This window comes from Coenobita brevimanus, chromosome 97 (assembly GCF_032717465.1).
Source record: "Coenobita brevimanus isolate Jiangsu-jjx chromosome 97, ASM3271746v2, whole genome shotgun sequence".
Taxonomy (NCBI): domain Eukaryota; kingdom Metazoa; phylum Arthropoda; class Malacostraca; order Decapoda; family Coenobitidae; genus Coenobita; species Coenobita brevimanus.
In genome coordinates this window covers 45,072,854-45,096,560 of record NC_137050.1, presented here as the reverse complement: position 1 = coordinate 45,096,560, position 23,707 = coordinate 45,072,854, and the positions used below count along the sequence as shown (strand labels likewise).

Below are 23,707 nucleotides of genomic sequence, written 5' to 3'. Positions count from 1 at the left end.
AAAAGTTATGTTCTTTCTTCCAGGGACACCCAGTGTATATATATATATATATATATATATATATATATATATATTTCTATATATCTATATATATATATATATATCTATATATATATATAAATATATATATATATATTTATCTATCTATCTATCTACCTATCTATCTATCTATCTATCTATCTATATATATATATATATATATATATATATATATATCTATATATATATAGTGCCACACCCCATCATCCGGTAAGGGGTGGCCATTTGACTTTGAGTTATTAGTTTAACGGGGAGGGGAACTAACCCTCCACTAACCCACTTGTTGACTCGTAGGGAGCACGTATGGTTTGGTTATATGGTTACCACCCGGCGTTGTAAATGATTTCTTGGCTTACAGGAAACCATTTGGCTTGTCACTCAATGTCAAGCCATCTGTAAAGGAATGAAAAGCAATAAGAAGTGACAGGAAAGATGGGAGGAATAGAAAGGGAGGAGGGCAGGCACAGAAAAAGAATGATAAAGGCTATGATAGAAGTAGGCAGCACTACATCAAGTGAGGGGATGATGGTCGCCACCATCTACCACTATATATATATATATATATATATATATATATATATATATATATATATGAGAGAGAGAGAGAGAGAGAGAGAGAGAGAGACTTTTCCAACACTGCCGTGCGTTAAATTGTTACTCAACTCTTACCACATATATTTAGCAGGTGCCTCAAATATTTCCCAGTAGGGCACCCGAAGAGACAATATTTGTTTCAGCTCACTTTTGTACAACATAATTACATTACAGGGTTGAACTCATGTAGCAGATACTGTCCTACTGAAGTACCGTTTTATATTATTTCCGTAACTTTCAGCCATTTTTTTCATTAGATTTTTTGTGGGTTCTAGTAAGTGAATTCTCCCTTGGAATATGATAATGCATCCACTTAAATTACATCGGTTCATTGCTCTGATTTTTACACCGACGTGTTCTTAATGATTATGAAGAGGTGGTCGAACTGAGTGGTGTTAAGTCGTGACTTGAACGTGTATACACTTTCCCTACCTGAACGAACTTTAATATTAGCTGCCTCGCAGTGAGAAATTTATCATTCAGAGTTTCGATCCATCGTCAATGAGTATTACGCAAATTGATATTCACATCCCAACTGTCTTGGTTAAGCAGAGGTTCATGGCAGTTTGGGTGGCATCTGCCAATGTATAGTTTAATTAGCAGTTTTTATCCCTGGTTCACAATGAATAACCTTAAAGACATCTAGATGCCAGTTTTTTGTCATGTAAGGTGAAACAGTGCAATGACGTTTACTATTGGCCCAGGTGACGTGTTCAGAGAATGAATTCCAATGCGCCAATGGGGACAGGTGTATCTATAGCAGCTGGAGGTGTGACGGAGATGACGACTGTCCGGACTCCAGTGATGAGGCCAATTGCCACCAGGTAGGCTGAGTTGGGAGGTTACTTGTGGTTAGCTTGGAGGAACGGCTAACTTGCACTCCTAACCCAGTCTAACACTAATTATTAAATATTCTTTAATATTTTACTGAACTGAGGGCTGCAGAGGTGTAGCATGGAGGATCGGCTAAGTTACTGGCCAGTCCGAGTCTAATCGATTTACTCTACTCACATCTGCATCAGTCTAACTCATCCCTTCTCAGCCTAACCAAACCTAACCCAACGAAACCCTATTTCGTTCAGCATAATCAGTATAACCCTAACCTTTCCTTAACTGAAGCTAGCCAGTCTAAGGCGCGTACTTCCTATTTGAATCTATGTATATTTGTATAACCGTTTCTTACCCAACATAACATAATTTTACGCTTCTAGTTGGACGTCTTTCACCCTAACGTCCCAAATCATGTATCCCCACCCTAACACATTTTCTCATCTTTCTAGAATGGTACCGGTAGGTAAAATTGGAAAAAAAAAAAAAAAAAAAAAAGATGAGGAAATCATTGAAGTATGAGTCTGACAACAAAGTGGTTACCCAGATCGGCCAGGCATTCACTGGGAAAGGAAGAGAGAGGAACAAATGCAAAATTACTAGATACAAGAACTTCAAGGCCCTTCGGTTAGCGCCCTTGGTGTGGTAGGTGTGGGAAGGTGATTTTGTGTGGTGTGGTGTGAAAGGGTGATATGGTGTGGTGTGGCTACATTAATCACTAAAGTCTACGGGAATGAAGCACCTCGCGTCAAAGAATCGTTAGTGAGAGACAGGAGGGCAGAGCCACTTCCAGAGGTGGTCCCACATCTAAAATTGGCAAAGAGTTTACCTTGGAAGTGAAAGATTGGGAGTATGAATATAATTACTCTCTTGAATATATGTAAAGAGGATGTAGTAATGACTCCAGATGAGGAAGGAAAGTTTCGCATAATGCTTTAGTGAATTTGGAAGTGTGTGAGCGACGAAGCCTAAACTGAATGAGGGAACGAGTAGCCTGATCGTGATATCCGAGAAAGGCATTGACACTATGTTGCAAGGTTAAGCGGATCAGTGATAAAGAGAAAGTTAAATATATGGTAAGTACAGTTAGAGAGATGGTATGAAGGACGAGGAAGGTAAGCTGACAGTAACGGGTGCGCTTAATGCATTGCCTAGCCATTTCAGCAAAAGGTGTCATTTGTTCTTTATCTTTGCTGCTGCCAAACAATTAATTTAGCCTGGGAGGGCACCCTAGATACTGAAGGAGTTAATGAAAGTTATATAAAACCCGTCTAATTTGAAAAGTCAATATTCAGCTGAACAAAATCGTTTGGAAGAAGCAAAAATATAAAGATGTCGTAATCGGGGTTAAAGTAAAGCTTTTCTTGCATGAGAGACAGACAGACAGACAGACAGAGATGGGGAGAGAAGAGGAAGAAAACAGAACAGGAATGGAGATTTCAAGATACAGTACAATAATGAATCAGTAACCTTTCCTTCCGCAGGCATTGTGTCATATTAACCAGTTCCGTTGTGCCAATGGAGAGCAGTGTATCAGCAAAAACTGGCGGTGCGACGGTGAACAAGACTGTCACGACGGCAGCGACGAAGCCAACTGCACTATGGTGACTACCTTGCTCTTGTTATTGTTTCCTGTTTCGTATGGATTTTCCCCTCACTTTGCTCTCGTTTTTCTTCCTGTTGCCCACGGACCTTCCTTTTTAAGCTGGTCTTGCAGTTCTTCCTATTGCCCATGGTCTTTCTTTCTGCCCATGGATCGTGCCTTTACTTTGTTTTCATAGTTCTTCCCTCTGCCTATTAACTTTGTTTTTACTTTACTGTCATAATTCTTCCTGTTGCCCCTGAACCTTCCTTTACTTTGCTCTTATAGTTCTTCATATTACCCATGGACCAACCCTTTACTTTGCACTCATATTTTTTCCTGTTGCTTATAAACCTTCATTTTATTATACTCCCATTGTCCTTCCTACTGCCCATGGACCTTTTTACTTACTGTCATATTTCTTACTATTGTCCATGAACATGCCTTTACTTTACTCTTAGTTCTCTTACTGTCCATGGATCTTGCTTCTACTTCACTCTCGTAATTGTTTCCCATTGCCCATGGATCTTTTGATATGGAAATTATGAAGCTTATTATTTCAGGGGAATTTTATATTTAATCTTTATCATTCGCCTATTGCCCATTCCTTCCTTGGCACAACAAACTGTGAGGCATAGCCCAGAAAACTGACTTTTTGTCATTCCTGCACCTGCTCATTGACAATCCCTCTTCCCACGACACACCTGGAATCCAGTGAAGCACTTTATTAGTTTATTCTTGCTACCTGTAGACAATTTCACTCAGACTGAGGGAGACCTTATGTAGCAAAGGGGTTATTGAAAGCTACATCTAACCGTACCCAGTTTGAAAGGTCCCTCCAAAGCTGAATAATATCGTTAGGTAATGTCTGCCGGTAATAAGTAATCCAGTACTACCTGTAACATGGTCGGATAGTCGGCGACTAAACCGGCAGCCCCACTGGTCTAGGCTGGTGAGGAGGGTGGCCAGACACCAAGCAGGACGAAAAACAAGCGGTTGAGCTACGTAAGCCGAAGGTCATCTATTAGGGTGGGTGGAGTTCGGTTCGGTATAAGCTGCAACTGAACAGGATATTATAAAAAAAAGACAAAATACATCGTTAGTAACCCCTTCACTACATTGACAGGTTTGCTATTTTATTTTTGCTACTGACAGGTATTATAATTCTTTCTAGTAATGTACTTTCCACACTGAAATAGGTAAGATTTTACAGGCAGCATGATTTATACAAATGAAAAGACATATTCTCATACAGTATTTTGCCAATAGCACTTCCTTAATGAACACTTGGTGATCTGGTGGCAGAGTTCTCGGACCAGAACTTACTGTAGTCTACATGCCATGGTTCAGTTCCTTGACGTGGCTGAAGGTTTTTCCATAATTATGTAAAACGATACCAGTAGCGTACATCGGCTTTTTACCCTTAATTGTTTTGGACTACATAAGCCTAGCCTCAGCCCCTACTCTCAAATTGACTGTAATTTTTTTCACTATTACCGATACTTCCCAAATATGCATTGGGCATTTATCTTTTCCTTCACGGCTTGTCACTTTACATAGTTGGCATATATTGATTTTATGTTGGTGTTCACAGATTGAATGCGATGCTGAGGAGTTCCAGTGTGTATCAGGTGGGCGCTGCATTCCCATCACCTGGCGTTGTGATGGCGACGACGACTGCCCTGACTCATCCGACGAGGTCCGCTGCGTCGATGTGAGTTCCTTATCTTGTTTTCACTCGACCAGATTCTCCAACTGATACACTAAACTGGGCAAAAGGAAACTTCTTGTTATGACTATTACAGACCGTGCACGGAGATTTCTGACTCTGAGAGTCAAATAAAAGGCAATGACACTTAAATAATCTTTACTTTACTTACAAAATCTCTGCACAACACATTACAGAATTAGGTTCATTGATATAACAAACCGGTGCACTGCAGGACATTTCTAACCTGATTATAATCACTTAAAAATCTACCCAACAAGACTTGATCTAATAGACTACTGAATGGGAACAGCTGCATTACTAGGCTGCTATGTACAAGTTAAATACAAATTTTTAATCTACTCCTCGATATCTTGGAGTACTTCTTACATTATGGCACCACACTATGAGAGGGACTTAGAGGAGACCGGGTCAAGCGGGAAGTGCTCTGCAACCTCTAGCCACTCTTGACATATCCCAGCAGCCACACCTTTTTTCCTTCACTAAACCTATCTAACATGAGAATAATAATTCTTTCCTATAATCTCTTTGAGAGAGTGGTCACACCACATTATTCAACTGGGTAGGCTGCAGCAGTCTATGGAAGAGATCCTCAATACTTGCATTCGGCTCCTTGTAACTCCAAGTGGGTTAACCCTTATCATCGCTGGTGAACTATGCCCTAAATAGGGTTGCAGATGAGTCAACGCACAGATGTCAATAGATAACTTGCAGCTAAGATCAACATTCATGCGGATGATTCCCCCAGAACAGAACTTCACACGGTCAGATGTAGTGTCTTCACTCGGGTAAACCCCAGATTAGTGACTGGACAATGACCAGTAACGTGATCCTCAGCACTGTTGTAACTTCCTTAAGCTAGTGAATCCAGTTTCTGTTTTCTTTTTTTCTTTTTTTTTCACATTTCCTGCCATTCACGATTTTATTTAGTTTAGGTTAGACTTTTTCGAATTACAAGGGTTAGAAACACTCTTCATTAACTCCATCACTTCAAAGATGCTGTCTTAAGCTGAATAAAATCGTCTGTAAGAAGCAAGAACAAGCTGTATAGCTGTCACCAGATTCAAAGGGTTAAGCCGTTTATTGAGTCATTAGAACTTCTCTTTATTCAATGACGGACGGCTTGAGGCAGCTGTTATAATCTTAGCTTATCCAAGGTTTTCCATCTATATCATTACTATAATCATCATCATCATCATCATCATCGTCGTCGTCGTCGTCGTCGTCGTCTTCACTGTCTTTGTTCCTTGCTTGAAATCCCCCGTGAAGGAATGACTATGACAACCATCTCCAGGGTACTTTCTTCTTCAGTTATTTTACTGCCACTCCTTTTCGTGTTCAGTCTCTTTCACTTTTGTACTGTGCCTTTCCTTCTGCCGCACAGTGTACAGTAGTCCTCTCCAAATGTGACCCTCAGTATTACTTTTCAGTACTTTCTGTGCCATCCTGTGAAGTGCATTCATTGATCATGTCCATACCATTTCATGTATGACTCTTTATTCACTCAGTGAGACCACATTCCATTCCTTGAGTCCGTTTTTCCAGAGGAAAGTTCTCTTTAACTGCTCTGTTGCCTCTACTATCAGTCCTACATATACCTACAGCTAGTGTTTAAAGAATGTAATATGTACGGCCAAGTTTCACTCGCACACGAGAGAGACGGAAGCAGAAGACTTTCTTGTAGGGCTTTCCTCACCTTGAGGTGGGGGCGCTCACCATCCACTCACTTGATATAGTGCTGCTTTCGGGTGTCTGCCCTTTCCTCTCCTCCATCCTTCATTCCATCCACCCTCTTGTATCTTTCTTTCCTTCATTCTTTCCTCTTCCTTCTGCCTGTGGGTGACTCTACACTGAGTGACAAGCCAAATGGTTTCCTGTACACCAGGAAACCATTTACTACGCTGGGTGGTAACCATATAACCAAATTTTGGCTCCTGGTGGTTTAGTGGGTAATAAAGGTGCTCCAATTGGATTGAGCCGGTGAGGGTTTATATCCAAGGGATGGTTGGGGTTTATTGCTCAATTAATGCCACTCAGGGATGAGTGAGGCTGGTCACTCTCATCTCAAATGCCAGGACCAACTTTCCTAGCCCCGGGCTCCTACGCTCCTTATGGGGCAACATTGGATTAGATGATGGATGGATGGATGGAGACCGACCTTCCTACCCTTTACACGACTGTCGAGTTCGCCACGTAAGTAGACGTAGCCGAGGGGTGTAATTAAGCAGAGAAGGTTATCTGTCCACCAATTTCGATAGCGTGGTTTTAGGTACTTGTAGTGAGATAGTGCACATGTTTATGGATCGTTAAGCTCAGCCAGAATTAAGTAGTGAGACGTAGTGTCAACGAGGTGAGTTGCAGAACTCTTGGGTTACAAGTTTATTGCACAGAGTTATAAAAAAAGATGAGCTACAGTTTAGTAGAGCGTGATAATAACGTCGGACCTTTTCACCAGCCCTTCTCTCCCCTTTCTCTCTCTAACCCCCTTCTGATCTGAAGGGAATCTTTCCGACATTATATAGAGCGTGGGGAGGATATGTATGGTAAATTTCCTATCACGTGGACTAACTGGCTAGGGCTGGTTACTCCACGTGTTTGGATACGTCATGAAATTCTTGTTCGTCTTGCCTACGAGGAAGTTTGAGATACATCGTATGGCTAAAAATTCTTGACTGTCTGGGACAATAAGGGCTGTTGATATACATTATGTGAATTGACATTCCTGGTTCGTCTAGACAAGAGGATGTGTTCTCTAACTCTTCCTGGAGGACTCAGACATAACTACCTGTTCTACATATTGTTATCTATAGCTATATACAATAGTTACATATAGTATTGTGTTATATTATGCCTACATATCGCTCGGTCACGCGAAACTGGCGTACCACGGCAGTAAATATTGTTAGAACATATTAATGCATACTGTTACAATTTTTAAGGTATCACGTGAAATACATAATATTGTAAATTTACATAATTGGGATAATGTAGTTATAAAATTGTACATGTATAATAATAGTAATAGAAAAATAATACAATGGCAAATCTACTGTAGCCAATTATACAATATACTGTATATGAGAAGGACTTTATATATATATATATATATATATATATATATATATATATATATATATATATATATATATATATATAAATGAGATATGATAGTATAATTAAAGTATGCCTATATTATGTGTAACCCATATTTTGTTATTTTATGTAAAATATATATACAATATTTACGATATTTACACAGTTTTGTCTCACTTGTACAGAACAGTTCTTAAACACTGATTCCAGGTTAGTAATCCTCGCTTGCATTCTGTGCATGGCCAAAATTAATACAGTAAGTATGATGGAGAAAATTACAAAGATGACTGGAGCTGGGCTGTATACATAATTTGGGTTAAACATAATCCTACTGTATTCTTCCCAAGGTTGTATTGTCTGATTTATCATTTGCGTGGTTTCATATTTGGGTGAAGTCAACTTAATGTGTGCACTTATATTTAAGTTCATCCTAGGCAGTGGCTGGAAATATTTGTGTCTGTTGTTGAGAATGACATAATGGTTTTTAGCGGGCATGGTGGATAATGTAGGTGTCAGGGCTGCACAGTAATCTGGTGAGATGTATAAACCAGATGCTGATGTATGGGCTGGAGGTGTGTCTGGGCAAGTCACAAAAACTGATGTATTTTGAGTGAAATAGAAGAACTGTGAGTGACCAATGCGTTGATGATGGATGAGTTTATCTGGAGCAAATGTGAAGTTGCAATGATGAGGGATGTCATGATCTTTTATGATGGCCATTTCACAAGGGACTGTCTTAGCTGGCTGACACATGAAGATGTACGCAGGACAAAGGTGAAATGCATGTAATGATGTGCGACATTTGTGTTCAATTGTTGTTTCACTAGTGAATGTGACGGCGTCCTGTTTCTTGGAGACTATGATGACTTGTGTTTTGATGTTGATGGTGACTAATGAGTCATCTTTCTCCGAAGGAAAAGGGTATATTTGATAGACTGTGAAAAAATCATCCATTACGAATGGTACATGAACTATAATTGATGTTGTTGTGAGTGTTGCATCCAAATATGGATAATATAACATCAAATTTCTTTCCTCAAACAAAGGTTTCAAATCATGCTTATGTATGCCTTGATTAATTATTTGCCGGAGGTTGTGAATGGGTAGTAAATTAATAATGATCCTTCCGTTACCAGCATTAGCATTATTCCTTTCATGAAGGCCTGATACTGAGCTCTAGTATTGTCTAACTGCAGTATTATTACATCAATATGTTCTATGATCACAGAGAGGTGTTGGAATAGTGTATTGCTACCTTCTAGTGCATTTACTTTCTCCACAATTCCTAGAGTTGATGCTTCTGCCTTCCTTAGGTTCTTTACAATCGTCAGCATTAAGGTGTTCTGAGTATCAGCTAACTTATGCTGGTATGAGAGAATTTGCACTATTTTGTTATATTTGTTATTTCCTCTAGATCATTTTCTGTAGCTAGTCCAAAAATGTTGCCTAAAATTGCTTCACATAGGTCGAACAAACAGTGTCTGTTACGTGTATGTGTGATGTCGTTTCTTGTCTCCAGTGTGTTACTCCCAGCTGATGGGATATCCTGGATCATGGTGATCACCACGTGCTTAGCTTGTTCTAGCTTCCAGTCAGTTAATTTAATTAATTCAGCTACTTCCTGTGTGGGGTGATCATGTGAAGAAGGGTGTTTTAATACCGCTTCCAGAGTTTTAAGTGGTCCTGATATCTTCTGTACCATTATTGGTATGTCTTGCAGTATGTCCAAACTGACTTTGGTACTGATTATGTCCTGCGTAATTGCTGTTGAGGCTGTTGGGATTATCAGGCACCCCTGTCGGACTACATGTTGAGGGTGTAAGTGAGGTGATCCTCTTGATATCAACAGGAACATGATCCATGGAATTATTCGCCTCATCTTTACCTACCGAAAGAACAACTGTATTAGAGATCTAATCCACTTTTGTTAGCAAGTTATGCTAAGGTTGATGATAGTGATGATGATGAATACAGATATCTTGGCCTGTTTAATTCTATTACCTATCAATGGAGTCTAAATCGATTCTTAAGTCATGTAAATGCCTTGTTATGGTGAGAGCTGTATTGGTTGCATCTATGTATGTCTGTTTGGTATGCGACCGCAATTTTTTCCGATATGTGTTGATTGCATCGGGCTTATTTTCTCCATGTGTACTAGGGTTTTAGATCGTTTCTGGTGTTTTATAGTTGCAAGCTAAATTTCTTGAGACCTTTTTTAAGTGATCAATATGTGTTTCTTTTTCTTCGTCACGTGAGAGTGACTTAATCACTACCTTATTGTCTCTTCTCTTGATTACCCTGTATGGGCCCTCAAATTTAAGTGACAGTTTGTTATTTCTAGTGTGAATGAGGCTATAGACAATATCACCTACGCTGATATTTGATTCTTTTGCCATCTTTTTAAATGATTCTGTCATTTCTTCCTTGGACATTGCTAACTGTTTCTTTACTTTTGTGTGTATTTCTTGAAATTCACGTAAGCGAAGTTTAGGATAATCGTCATAATAATATATGGGAAATTTGCTCGCCCTCTAACGTCTCATAAGGTAGACGTTTGTCTTCCTGGAGGAGTCAGACATAGGCCTAACTACCTGTTCTGCATATTGTTACCTATAGCTATATACAGCAGTTACATATAGTATTGTGTTATATTATGCCTACAGCCACATACTCCATTTTGTCAAGCTTACACACAAGACCATGCAGAGGTTAAGTTCAAAGGAGCTAGAGCTCCTGCCCTTCTACCCTGCTAGTTACAAAGTTGGACATCGTGGTCGCGTAGATCGAGTAGTAACCGGCGAACTGTATAGCATCCTTCACCCCCCTTCCCCTCCTTTTTTTAAGGTAGAGTTTCCATCCCTAATTTGTTCACGCTACTGCAAAAATGTATCAGACTTCTCAGGCCCACTGTATATTGTATACAAAACACAGGCAATGCTACGCTGTTGCAACCCTCCATCTAACCAAGCACATACCCCACACCTCCCTGCACACCTAACCAAGCGCATAACGGCCCTCACCTTCCTCCCTCCCCTTTGTATAACACAGAGACAGCAGGTCGCACTGGAATCTCTCAGAAAACTTTTTTTTTTTTACATTTTCATTATTTTCAAGGAAATCACTTAAGACACACAATTCTACCTATCAAAAGGCACCAGTTCACTATAAGATACATAGCTATGCGAAATTTCATGACTCTATTGTTAGTACTTTCTGAGATTTGCTCCAGAAACTAAAATCTCTACGCCACCTACAGTATCTTGTGCATCCCAGTGATAACAATATCCTCCTCTTCGTCAGGTGGAGGATAAAAATGTGCTACCTACATCCTTGCAAGCTCCATTATTTTGCTTTTAGTTACTATTACCTTCATTTTCTTCTTTTGAAAATTTATCCATTCATATTCGTTCCCCAGTTTCTGTAGGCTACTGTCATTTTTGCCAGCAATACTGCATCACTAGCATACTAAATTTTGTCTCCACAAGCTACTTCCACATTATTTAGTTTGAGTTCTATGCCGGCTGTCTTCAGCGGCAGGGAGGCAGGGAGGTAGGTGGAATGGAAGGTAGTTAGGTAGCCAGGGAGGTATGCTAGTCAGCACGTAGATAGATGGGGATTTGGGTAGGGAGGTAGGTAGGCAGGTTGGTAGGTAAGCAGAGATAGAGGTATGCAGGGAAGTAGATGTAGATATAGGTAAATGGAGGTAGGTAGGAAGAGAGGCACATAGAGAGTCAGGTGGGTAAGCTGGTAGGTAATTGGGCAGGAAGGTAAGTAAGGACGTAGGCAAGAATATAGGTAGGGAGGCAGGTAGATGCGTAGGTAGGCAGGGAGGCAGGTATGTAGGTAAACGAGGAGGTAGGTGGGGAAGTTCAGCGGGTGAGGAAATACTGTAGGTAAGTAACGAAAAACAAGAAATGCAACTTAAACCTTTATATGCCCAAGGAAGTATTTCCAGCTTAATGTTTCCTGGGGAACGGTTAACATAGCCTAACAGAGTGGCTGCAAAATCTGAAATCATCGCATAATAAAGAATCCGCTGTACACACAAGGAACGTATGACACTTTGCCGTCAGGACCCCTAGCATGGCAGCACGCAATTAGGTGTATATTTATCAAAGACTTTTAATTACAGGTAGTGTGCAGTAAATCGTACTTCAAGTGTGCATCAGGCGACAAGTGCATCCGTGAGCTATGGAAGTGTGACGGAGAGAAGGACTGCTTCGACGGTAGTGACGAGAAGGGCTGCAACGTCACAGAGGTCAGATTATTGAAGGACTTCCTTGTTTATTAAATTCCGAGTTAGCTGTTGCAGCTACTCAGTGTCCTGCAAATAAAATCTAGTATTGCATGTTGCTTTATTTCTCCAGTGGCATCTTTGAAATCAGATCCTCATGTTCTACACGACAGAGATGTAATGCAGGATAGGTTTATTAGGAACTGAAAAATGAGATAGAAGTAGAAACTGTGAAGGCGGTTCTAGAATACGTTGAAGATATTGATAGTATCATATCGCCCGCATGTATAACTGGTATTTTTAGTGTGTTTGCCAAAGAATAAAAATACAGTCTCACGGCAGCTGGTGCTCTCTCTCTCTCTCTCTCTCTCTGTTGGCTGTTAGCATAATCCATCCACTCCCAACAAAACTACAAATTTCATCTCTCCATACTGTTCTCTCTCTGCGTGTTCTCCTCATTCTATATCTGCGTTGGCACTTAGTTATCTTATGTGTCCAATTGTTTTCTGTCCCATGAAAGACGTGCCCTGCCTGTTATTATTCCTATTTCTTCACTATTAAACTTATAAACTCTAATTTGTTCCCTTGTCCAAGAAGTCCCCTGCTCTCTCTCTCTCTCTCTCTCTCTCTCTCTGCAAACTGGTTGCAAAGTTCTTACACTTAGTCCATACAAAGTTTCTTATATTACATAGCTTCACAAAAAGAGCATTTATTAACAAAAACAGGGGGGGGGAAATCTCCCTGTTGTATACTGTACAGTCTTTTCACAAAGTCCAAGCAAACTGAGTTGGTCCGACAATAGATGAAAGCCAGACAGGAGATCAAGCCGGCCCATGTTCAAGTTATTAACCCAGTAACAGATAAATTTGGACTTACTTCTGCACGTGGCATTATGTATAATGAATATCACTTGATTAGTTGAAACAAGAGATGAGAAACACATATGCAGATGACACTGCAACCATCAAATTCCATAAGTATATCCAAAGGTAAAGAGTAAAGAAACGTGTTGGACAAAGCGGCAGAATTTCACCAAGTTATTCACGACATGCCTAAAGAATATTTTTAAACATTTATACTGGGACAGAAAGGAATTAAACTTAGTGGTGAGCAATTGAGCAGCCATCGTTTTACAGACATCGCTGTTCTTTTCAGTGAGTTACAGGAAGAGCTGCAAGATAGGATAATTGCTTTGAAAAATATTGTCGCAGATAAGTATGACAAAATAAAGGTTATGTTCAGCAGACATTTTCGGTTCCTTTACATAACAAGAGAAGAAGAAGAACTGGAAGCTGTTGAAGAACATGCATAACGTTACTTAGAACAGGGGAGGGGGGTGAGAAAGAATGCAATAATTTTATGACAATGATATCGAGTGAAGAACAAGAATGGTATGAAGGATTTTTAATGAACAAAGTCAATTAATAAACAAATTTGCTGGAAGTCAGGGTCTCCTCTGTTTGATTTTGCATATCGGAAAACTGGAATCTAATAAAATCTTTAAAATGTAAACTCACGTGTGCCCAGAGAGGAATAACACGGATTTTGTTTGGTTTCACACACACACACACACACACACACACACACACACACACACACACACACACACACAGATCCTTGGACAAAAGAACAAACGAAAGTGGAGGTTATAAGCACAAAAGTTAAGAAGCAGGAATAAATATAGGTTGGGCACATCTTTCGTAGAGCAGCTTGCAGTGGACAACTAGGATAACCGAGTGCCAACCCAAATACAGAATGAGAGGAAGACACAGAGAGAGAACGATATTGTGGAACTGGACCGAACATGCAAACAGCCATTAGATCAGAGTGAAAAATAATGACAGAGGCCTTTTTCATAAACAGAACTGTCTCCGGTTGATGATGATGATGATGGTGATGATGATGATGATGATGATGATGATGATGATGATGATGATGATGATGACAAGGAATTTCCCAGTTCTTATCCCCTATCGCCAAAATTAACTCCTCTCTATGACACTCAGAGAATATGCAAGAAGTTTTTCTTTTCTGTCATTCTAATGACAATTAGTGGAATTCACTCCTCTCAGACATTGGACGGAAATCATCCTGAGATCATACGACTTCCGGAGACGTTCTTGCCAACCCTACTAACAAATCAGACCAAAGTCGAGGCCTTGTGATGGGGACGGAGTCGGCCACCTTGTTAACCCAGAGTAACCCCCAAAATGTAGTCATGACTATGCTTGATTTTCATCATGTCCATTTCCAGTGCTGTAAATTTCGGTTAGAATTATTCTCACGTTCTGGATTGATGTTTATTTTGACAGTATTCTCTTATGGTTTTACTTCATCCATGTGCACTTGGTACCACTATAATAAATCATTCCCAGTGAAATAATAGTATCAAAAGCACAGCCTTGACGGTTGAGAAAAGCTATATAACGCTACTAGTGCGTGCCAGCAAAAGTTTGCTGTATTAACATAAGCCTTTCCATCATAAAATGAGTGCAAATACCAATGTCTTTGTTTCCATACAGGTATTGAGCCCACAATGGCCAGTTCTGACCAAAATGTCGAAAAAATGGATTCAGTATATTTGTGCGTGTCACGATTACCGACAAAATCTCGCCGTCACGTCGCGTGCGATCGCCAAAGTTTTTGTTTGGTCTCTTGCTGACACTCCCTGGACTTACCCTGACCCAATGTAGAAAGAATTAGGTTGATATCTATTACCGTTCTCGTGAAAGAAACGAACAGGTGCACAGACAGACACACAGATACACTGTTAGACTTTAATATTTAGATTTAATATGGGGATGATGATGGAAACCTAAATTCATGAACGACCTTTTCTTTCATCAGCTCATAATTTCTGTGATCTAGATTGTATGTGTCTATTTCTTTCGTGTCACGCTAATGTGATAGTTTCATAAGCTCGTCGACAGCCAGTTTCCTTGAATACACTCAGCCTTCACTACAATAGCACTGGCCCTAACAGTCACTATTCTTTTACTTTTAGCCCTCCTCATGTTTGTGTCAGTTCAGGTATTTCATGTGGACAAATACAAGATTATTCTATTTGGATGGAGGTGGGTCAGAGGAAATTGAGAGTTTCATGTTTGCTTCATCTCGAGTATTTTATTTAGTTGGTTAGTTATGACAGTGTACGAGCTTGTACGCGCACGGGTGAGAATGAACGGAGGTCTGAAGGATGAATTATATTTGAACGTTGGTGTGCATCATGGATCAATTTAAACCCCTTAATGTTTATCTTGATGCTTGAAGCTCTCACATGTAACTTCAGAACTGGACTCCTAGGGAAGGTGTTGTATCCTGATGATTTGGTATTGATCATGGAGAGTGAGAGGGTAGCAGAGGAGAGATAATTTTAGGAGGTGCAGAGATGGAGTGAAATATACAGGTTTCAGCGTAAACTTGTTTAAGACAATAATGATGACATCTGGGGCAGGTGGTGGCACTGCCAATGCAGCACATGATTTTACCACAAGGATGTGCGAAGTATCTCGGTTGTATGCAGTGTTTCTGATAGGTGGGTATATAAAAGACGTAGTGATATTACAGACAGGCTACAGAGTAATCTTAATTTTAGTGTGCGGTATGTAAAGGAGGGTACATGGATACATAGAAGGGGGAAAGAATTAATCTTGCTGGAGACTCTTATGTGCGTGGAGAAGTTTTGTTATCTAGTAAATATGATGTGTGCTGAAGGTGGGGCGGGAGCTACCTCGGTAGCAAGGGTAATGAATGGATTGAAAAAATTTAAAGTTGTTCCCCTCCTGTCATTGAGAAAGCTCTCTCTCAGCACTAAGAGGTCTTTGTATATCTCATGTGTGAGGAGTGTAATGCTGTGCAGTAGTGAGACTTGGGCAATAACGGAGGGTATTCGTGGGCTCAAACGTACAGTACTGAGATAAGAATAATAGGTGTGTAGTGCGTCCTTGCATAACATCCCCTGTGGGTTAAATGTGCGAATGAAGAGTTGAGAGGGAGGATGAGACACGTATTAGTGTTGTGATGAGAAGCGGTAGAGATGGATTTGTTTAAGTGGGGAAGATGGAAGATAACAACTGGGTGCGGAGAGTGAGAGGTGTCAAAGTTGAGGGCAAAGTTGCGAGAAGTAGACCGAAAAAGACTTGGGGCGAGGTCATAGAGAGTAACTTCAGGGTTTAAAGACTAAGCAGAGAGGCTGGTGGAGATCGAGCAGAGTGGCGAGTCGTCATTAGGTGACCGCGGCGGCGAGATACAAGCATGCTGGGGCTTGTATAAATGAAGCGAACAACCATTAATAGACATCCACCTCCTGCTTCATATTAGTACCTCCATACGATATATTTTATGATTATGGGATACTATTTCCTTCATTTCGAGCAGGATGTCCATAAATTCAGTAAGAATTTGATGTTAATTGCAACAACATGAGAAGACGTCCTACGGCTGATGGGGTTAAGTGCACATTTTTTTTTCTTGGGAGCTTAGTACTTTTCCTGAGGCTAAGTACATTATTTTCCCTGGGGTTAAGTACATTATTTTTCCTGTAGATTATGTACATTACTTTTGCCGGGTCCTGAATTATTTCCTGGGCTTTAGCACATTATTTGCTTTACTGGGGTTAGGTATATTATATTTCCAAGGTTTAAGCACAGCATTTTTCCTGGGGTTTAGACGTTATTCAACACACAGATCGAGTGCGCAGACGAAGAGTTCCCGTGTATATCGGGGTCTCAGTGTGTGCCTCTGGATGAAGTGTGCAATGGGATGACAGACTGTGAGGACGGCAGTGACGAGTCGGTGTGTAGTATCACCTTACCAGACCTGCCACCACCCACTGATTCTCCTTCCCAGCCATCTTCCACTACGCCACCCGAGGCTATCGTCACGGAGATACCTGGGGTAAATAGGGTATGTAGGATGCTTACCGTTGTTCTTTCGTGTGATGCTGTAATTACTCGTATAAGAAGAGCTCAAACTGTGTAGATATATTTTAATAAAATTCTGTAACTCATGCTCCTTCACAGTCTACTGCCACGAAACCGCCCAAAGTCATCGTCACGGAGATAACTGGTGTTAAGGTTAGTGCGGGCTTTATCGTACTTCTTTCATGTGATGCAGGAATAACAAAGAACTAAAGCAGCATGGACAACTTTTACATCATTTTGTAACTTAGCAAAAAATTGGTTTTCACTTCAGGCAATGTGAGCCGTGCTGTTTATGTATTTCTTTTATATTCGGCTTCATGCACTCTCATGATGTGAAAGGCGAGCCTCAGCTAAGCAGCACAGTACCGGAATTTAAATCCGTGCACACTATCCATGTATTTGTGCTTGAGATGTAAATCAGGATTAAAACTTACTACTGTTGCATACGTACAGTCCTCTATAATATTATCGCTGTTGACCCACAGCGGAATCACAAGGTACCTTAAACCTTTCCGATGTGCAAAGCTTTTTGTATTCTGTAAGTTCGTAGCCATTAGATTAGGATAATCATAGACGGGAGAAGCTAAAGATGGATTAGAGTTACGACAGATTATTTGATACGTGGTTTTGTGGTCGTGTATTTAATTATGAAGTCATGTAACAATTTACCGTCAACATTAGGGTATAGTGTATTTTTACGCTGTTCAGAAAATGTAATAATGTGGAAGAATCAGGTAAAATTATGAGGAAGTTACAATATGCTAAACATTGGTGGATGAGAAATTACATCCCAGTACTGTTTTCAGGATGACTGCGCAGAGGACGAATTCATGTGTGCCTCGGGAGACCAATGTATCGAGGCGTTGTTCCGGTGTGACGGTGACGACGACTGTTACGATCACAGCGATGAAGTCAACTGTCACAGGGTGAGTATTGATGATGGGACTGAAAACAAATAACCAAACACATTAACGAAACTCATTGTTTTTGTCAGCTGCTACAATTTAAATAATATTATCGACATTCAATATAACTAAAAGAATTTCTCTACAGAGCTCAACAAATGAATTATTAATCTTTTTTTTTTTTCACTCATTAACATATTTGTAATGGCGACTTTTGTGATTTACTGATCATTCAGTCAGTCAACTATGATCTCATTCCTTTATCAGAGAGAGCTCATATTTTTGTAAACCTATAACTGCATCATGTATCCATTATCAAAAATTGATTATTTAGAAACTTTAAATAGATAATGTTACTGACTTTGTTTTTTCAATGGGGATTTTTTTTTTTTTTTTTTTTTTAATTCGGTTTATTGTTGAGCGATTTAACCTCACTTTTTAATTATGTTTTTTGAGTCCTTGTCATGCGGATACAAGGGCGACTTCTCCCGGAAATCCTGCATGTTCATTCTCTCACTTATAGCAGATAGTTTGGAGGAGAGAGTGCGTAAATATGCCGTAAGGAAGATAGTAATATTCCAAGAAAGTCGACGCTGAAAACATGAAAGTGTTTGTCGGTGGTGTGGGTGAGCGGGCTGAAATGAGAACGTGGCTTTATAAATAATGTAACCAATGACTACACAAGAGGTTAAGTGGCAGCATGGTAATATTTCATGATGTTGCTGATTATAGATGTACTGCTTGTTTTACGAACCAAATGACTTTTTTATGAAGGGCTACATTATTGGGATATCTCTTTTGCGTGTATTGAATATATAATCCTGTTATCTCAGCCAAATTAACAGTGATGTGACAGTACATAAGCTCATACCACACGGGGATATGACTGAAAAATTAGTAACCTGTTACTTCTCTCGACATTAATAGGGACCCAATTCTGATTTATATATAGGTTAAGCTTTGCACGTTTTCGTAAGAAACATGCTCCAAAATACATGGCGTGAAACAGAGGCAGTCGAGGATAACCAGAAGTAGGACCTCAATGAAACGATAAATCAAGGTTGTGCTATGTGTCACTGAGGAAAATGTTGTCCATAACTGATTTACCAAACTATCAACGAGGCATTACGTAAGAGTGGGCAACGAAATTGAGGGAAGAGGGACTGCTCTGTGACTAGGTGCTTGAGTATGAATCTGGGTTGAAAAAGGAAGGAGAGGCTGTCCGAGAAAAATGGGACGAGAAGTTGAGAGATGTTCTTAGGCTTCAGGGTTTAGTAAGAGACAGAACAGCTCAAAGACCTGGTAACACGGCTAACACATATAAGTATGGAGAACACTTTAAAGCGATGGCAGAAATAATGATAATTATGATGGTTTCTGAGAGAAATTATTAATTTCTTGTTTACATAAATATATTTCTTGTGCACTGAAAAGTAAGTAAAGCTGTAATGATACACCAGTGTCGATTTCTGAGTGATTTTATATTTAGGATACCGTATTTTTTATCCAATCTGGAATCTGTTGTTATTAAAGAGGACTGAACTGAGCAGAAAATGCTGTGTTTTCACGATAAACGTGGTTTCAATACGTGTATGCATTTCATTCAGTATTCACGGCACTGTGAAGCGAACCGTATTTTTAGTAATATCGGTAAATGACTGCTTTCTCTTGATTGCCTCCAGGTATCGTGTGAGAGATCATACCTGAGGTGTTCTTCAGGCGACGAGTGTGTGCACATGAGATGGCTGTGTGATGGAGATGTGGACTGCTTTGACGGCACTGACGAAAAGGATTGCAACACCACACTAGTAGGTGGACGGGACACATCAGCCTAATTTCTTACGATATATGCAGCATTTCAGATGCCTGTGACCTACTATAGCTCAGAAAAGAAAAAAAATATGCACAGTATGGCAGAAACCTAGACAGCCACAGTGTGTAGCCAAGATGTGGCAGCTGATACACCAGGAAGCCTTGCCTTGGCCTGACTATGTTTATTGTGGGAGTAGCAATAACATTAATGAAAGGGGTCGCCATTTATTAGGTGAAATGGCCACGTACATGTAATCCATGATTGTCGAAAGTGTAAGTAAGCTTCTTTTTCACACTGATGTTGTACAGTAGCCGTTACTACTTACAGATTTTAATATTTTCTTCTTCTTCTGTTTAGAGTCTGTGTGACGAATGTGAGAGGAGAATAATCATAATTATCTCTGCCATTTTTAAAGTACTGCATTTTACAATTGATTACTTTCTGTCTTGCTTTCCTCTTTCCTCTGCATCATTAATTTTTCGTATTCTTTAGAGTTTTCACATATGATGAAAGTTTCTCTGTAATCCAGACTGACTTTAGCTCTCAGCTGGAATATTCCTCACCCTTGTGGAGTAGATGTGAGGAGGTTGCACAAAAGCAGCTAGACAAAATTCAGAACAAAACTGTTAGAATTATTAATACCCCTGCTATTACAAATAAACTACCTCCCCTACAGGTAAGAAAAAATGTTGCCTCCCTTAAATGATTTTACAGATACTTTTATGGCAAATGCTCAGACGAAGTTGCATCCTTTGTGCCACCTCTCCATCCTTTCCCCTAGGTTACATGGGCATCTGGTAGCGCTCATGACTGGAATGTCACACTGGCATATTGCAAAATTTCTGCCTATCAGAAATCTCTTTGGAATTCGCTTCCCCAGAGTTGTTTCCCCCTAAATTTCAACTTACAGCTGTTCAAGTCCAACTGTTACAGATTTTTTTTTTTTTCAATGAATGGAGGACACTAGTAATCTGTAGTATGGATTATTTTTTATATTCTTTGTTTTTCCGTCCTCTGTTCTATTATTAAAAGAAAAAAAATCCAGATCAGAGCTAATAGTGATGCGTTTCCTCTACCTCTCTTGTTCAGCGTTTGTGGGAGGTACTGGAGATAAGAATTATTTTTCGACCTCTGTCATTAGATTATTATTCGGTGTGCATTATGGTTCTTAGAAGTAGTATTTTGTCTGTCTTTCCCAAGCCTTATCTATTTCTTAATCTTCCTGAATAGCTGTGCATGTCTATAAGGCACTTGAAAGGACTTGATTTGATCTAAACTGACTGACAAGGACCTGAATTAACTTACGTCTGAACATGACTGAAAGAACGCAAAATAATTAGAATGAAGCAGAACTAACTTATATTGTCAATCAGTGGATCTGAATTTCTATTAACCCCTTCACTGCGATGACATACTTTTCATTTTATTAATTCTACCACTAGATGAGTTTATTCCGCTTAGAACGGCATTTCCTAAAAGGATATGTTGGTTTCAGCCTTCAGTTACCTTTTCACTTGAAAAAGTCAACACAAAGCTGTATGAAAAGACTTATTTGGACTTGTACTGATATAACTAACCGTGAACTGACCTGACTGGGCATGAACTGATCTGACTGGACTCAACTACTGTAGATGTGATTAGCCTTATGGAAGTAGTTGGAACTGAACTGATCTAAATGAATGTAAATTTAACCTTCAACCGTTCCGGAAAGGTTTGGATGAAGCTAAATGGTTGTACAAGATCCATACGGACCTACTGTATATGGCTGGATGGGCGTAATTGGGCGTGCCTGAAGTTAAATGGACCCAACAAACCCTAAGCTGATCTGTATGGCCGTAAACTAAAACTGACTTGACTGGACCGAAACGGACGTGAAGTGTCTGTACAAACTTTAATTGACACTCGATCACGCCAAGCTTTGCGTAACTGACCCTGAATGGCCCTGCACTGACCTGAACTGACCTGATTTTGTTTTTTTTAACGCAAGGGAGAAGGAACCAAAGGCCAGGAGCCCGAAACGGTTGTGAAGGAGCCTGATATGTCCTGAATCGACACAACTGATCCTTTACTGATCTGAGTAGAAAGGTCCGTACTGTACTGATGTTTGGTAACACTAGTTTGCCGGCTGAGCAGACCCATCAACCGAAGGCATGGCGGTTCCGTGCAATGAGCGGATGTTTCCCTGTGGCTGTGGCGAGGCGCGAGGCAGAGTGTGGAGATTTGGTTCGTGGATGGATGCCACATCTGCGCCTCCACTCGATTAATAGGGTGCCATTGTAGGCTCCATATCACCCCGTTATTTGGCCATGTGGTTACTACCTCGCTTTGTATGTATTTTCCTGGGTTACAGAAAAGCATTAGGCTTGTCATTCAATGTAGAGCCACTTGAAATGGAAAAAAGAGTAACAAAGTAACGAAGAATGATAGGATATAAATGAGATTAAGGAAGAGAGGAGGGCAGACACAGAAAAAAGTGATAAAGATTAAGGAAGAATCAAACAGCACTACATCAAATGAGTGGATGATGGTCGTTATCACCTGTCACTGAATGGACTGCATGAGACCTAAATGGACCCAACGGAATTTGAAGTGACCAAATTGAATATCCATGGAAAAACTGATCTACGCAACCATTACTGGGCTTAAAAGGGCCTAGACTGACCTAAGGAAGTCTGGTTTGACCTAATGATATACCTTACGTGGCCTGAATGGATCGGAGCTGATATGACAGAGCAGGAATGGATGTAAAGGGCCTAAAAGAACCTGAAGCCTTCTCAGTTGTGCGATGGGTAAACTATTTGTTAATTAGATCATGAAGCATAATAGAGGGCAAACATCAGCTGTTGTTCTGATTTTCATTTCGACGATGAAGAAACAGAAAAGCCTTGCGAGAGATTTAGCCAAAATACCCCTTCTGAGAACAAAGATGCTCACTGAATAATAATCTAATGACAGAGGTCAATAATAATTCTCCTTTTCGGTACCTCCCAGAAACGTTGAACAAGAGAGGTAGAGGAAAAGCATCACTATCAACTGCAACGTGCATCTCTGAAGTCAGTATGGATTACAGAGAAGCTTTCATCATATGACGGTTTTGCAAGCTGATGGATTTTCTTCCTGACCAAGCCGGCACAACTCGGGGAAGCGGTCGATTAAAGCGTTTTTTTTTTTTTTTTTTTTCTGTAACCTGCCCATTTCTTCCGTATGTCCGTTTTTCTCACTTTTTAATCATTTCTCCATGTCGTTAACCCCTTAACTTCAGTGACTTTTTTTTTCTTTTCAAGTCTTATTCTATACGCACCACCAGACGATCCTCTTGAGGTTTGGAGAAACTTTTCGAACTAGGGTGATTCGGTACTGCTCTTATTAATCCCTTCACAACAAGAAATACCATCCGTTTTTAATAAAATCGCCTGGATGTTACAGAAATAAGTTTACAAATAAGTCACTGGACTGAAATGGTTGCACATCCTTTTCATTCTATTAGTATGTGCTTGTCAGTGTGTTCATATTGGCCTTAGCAGTTTTCCCTATCCTTGAGCTATTTCTACACATCTTGACAACTAATTCTCGCATCACGTTAACCCTGTCGTGGTCGGGATAGCATAAGTATTCTGTTACAGATAACCAGACTATTTAACCGGCTGAGAGTAACCCATAGGAGCTTGTATCAGTGATCTTTTCAACTCAAGTATTCTATCCAACTAGCGACAGACGATTGTATCCAGCTGCGAGTCACTTACCGGAGTCCGGAGAGTGTTAGTCAGCTTTGTTCACGCCTTGCCTATTTCCTGATCACCCTGTCAGTTACTGGTACAACAAAGGTTAAGGTTTCCTTGAATCTCCCCCATCTTTTCTTCCTATACCTTTTTTCCCTTGAATCTCCAAATATTGTAATGTTTTACTAATATCTTTATCAGTTTCTTGCATCTTTTTTCAACACCTTTATATACACTATGTACTCGTGT

At 40.0% G+C, this 23,707-nt stretch overlaps 1 protein-coding gene across 1 annotated transcript in view; it reads left to right on the top strand.

The window, feature by feature from the left end:
• Positions 1 to 23,707, top strand: part of LOC145413683 (uncharacterized) — a 131,486-nt gene that overhangs the window by 15,238 nt on the left and 92,541 nt on the right. Inside the window, exons 5-12 of the mRNA XM_080283338.1 lie at positions 1,338 to 1,457; positions 2,946 to 3,065; positions 4,638 to 4,757; positions 11,998 to 12,123; positions 16,768 to 17,004; positions 17,121 to 17,174; positions 17,828 to 17,947; positions 19,609 to 19,734. Coding sequence (XP_080139464.1) covers positions 1,338 to 1,457; positions 2,946 to 3,065; positions 4,638 to 4,757; positions 11,998 to 12,123; positions 16,768 to 17,004; positions 17,121 to 17,174; positions 17,828 to 17,947; positions 19,609 to 19,734 — 1,023 coding nt within the window. The remainder of the gene's footprint in view (positions 1 to 1,337; positions 1,458 to 2,945; positions 3,066 to 4,637; positions 4,758 to 11,997; positions 12,124 to 16,767; positions 17,005 to 17,120; positions 17,175 to 17,827; positions 17,948 to 19,608; positions 19,735 to 23,707) is intronic.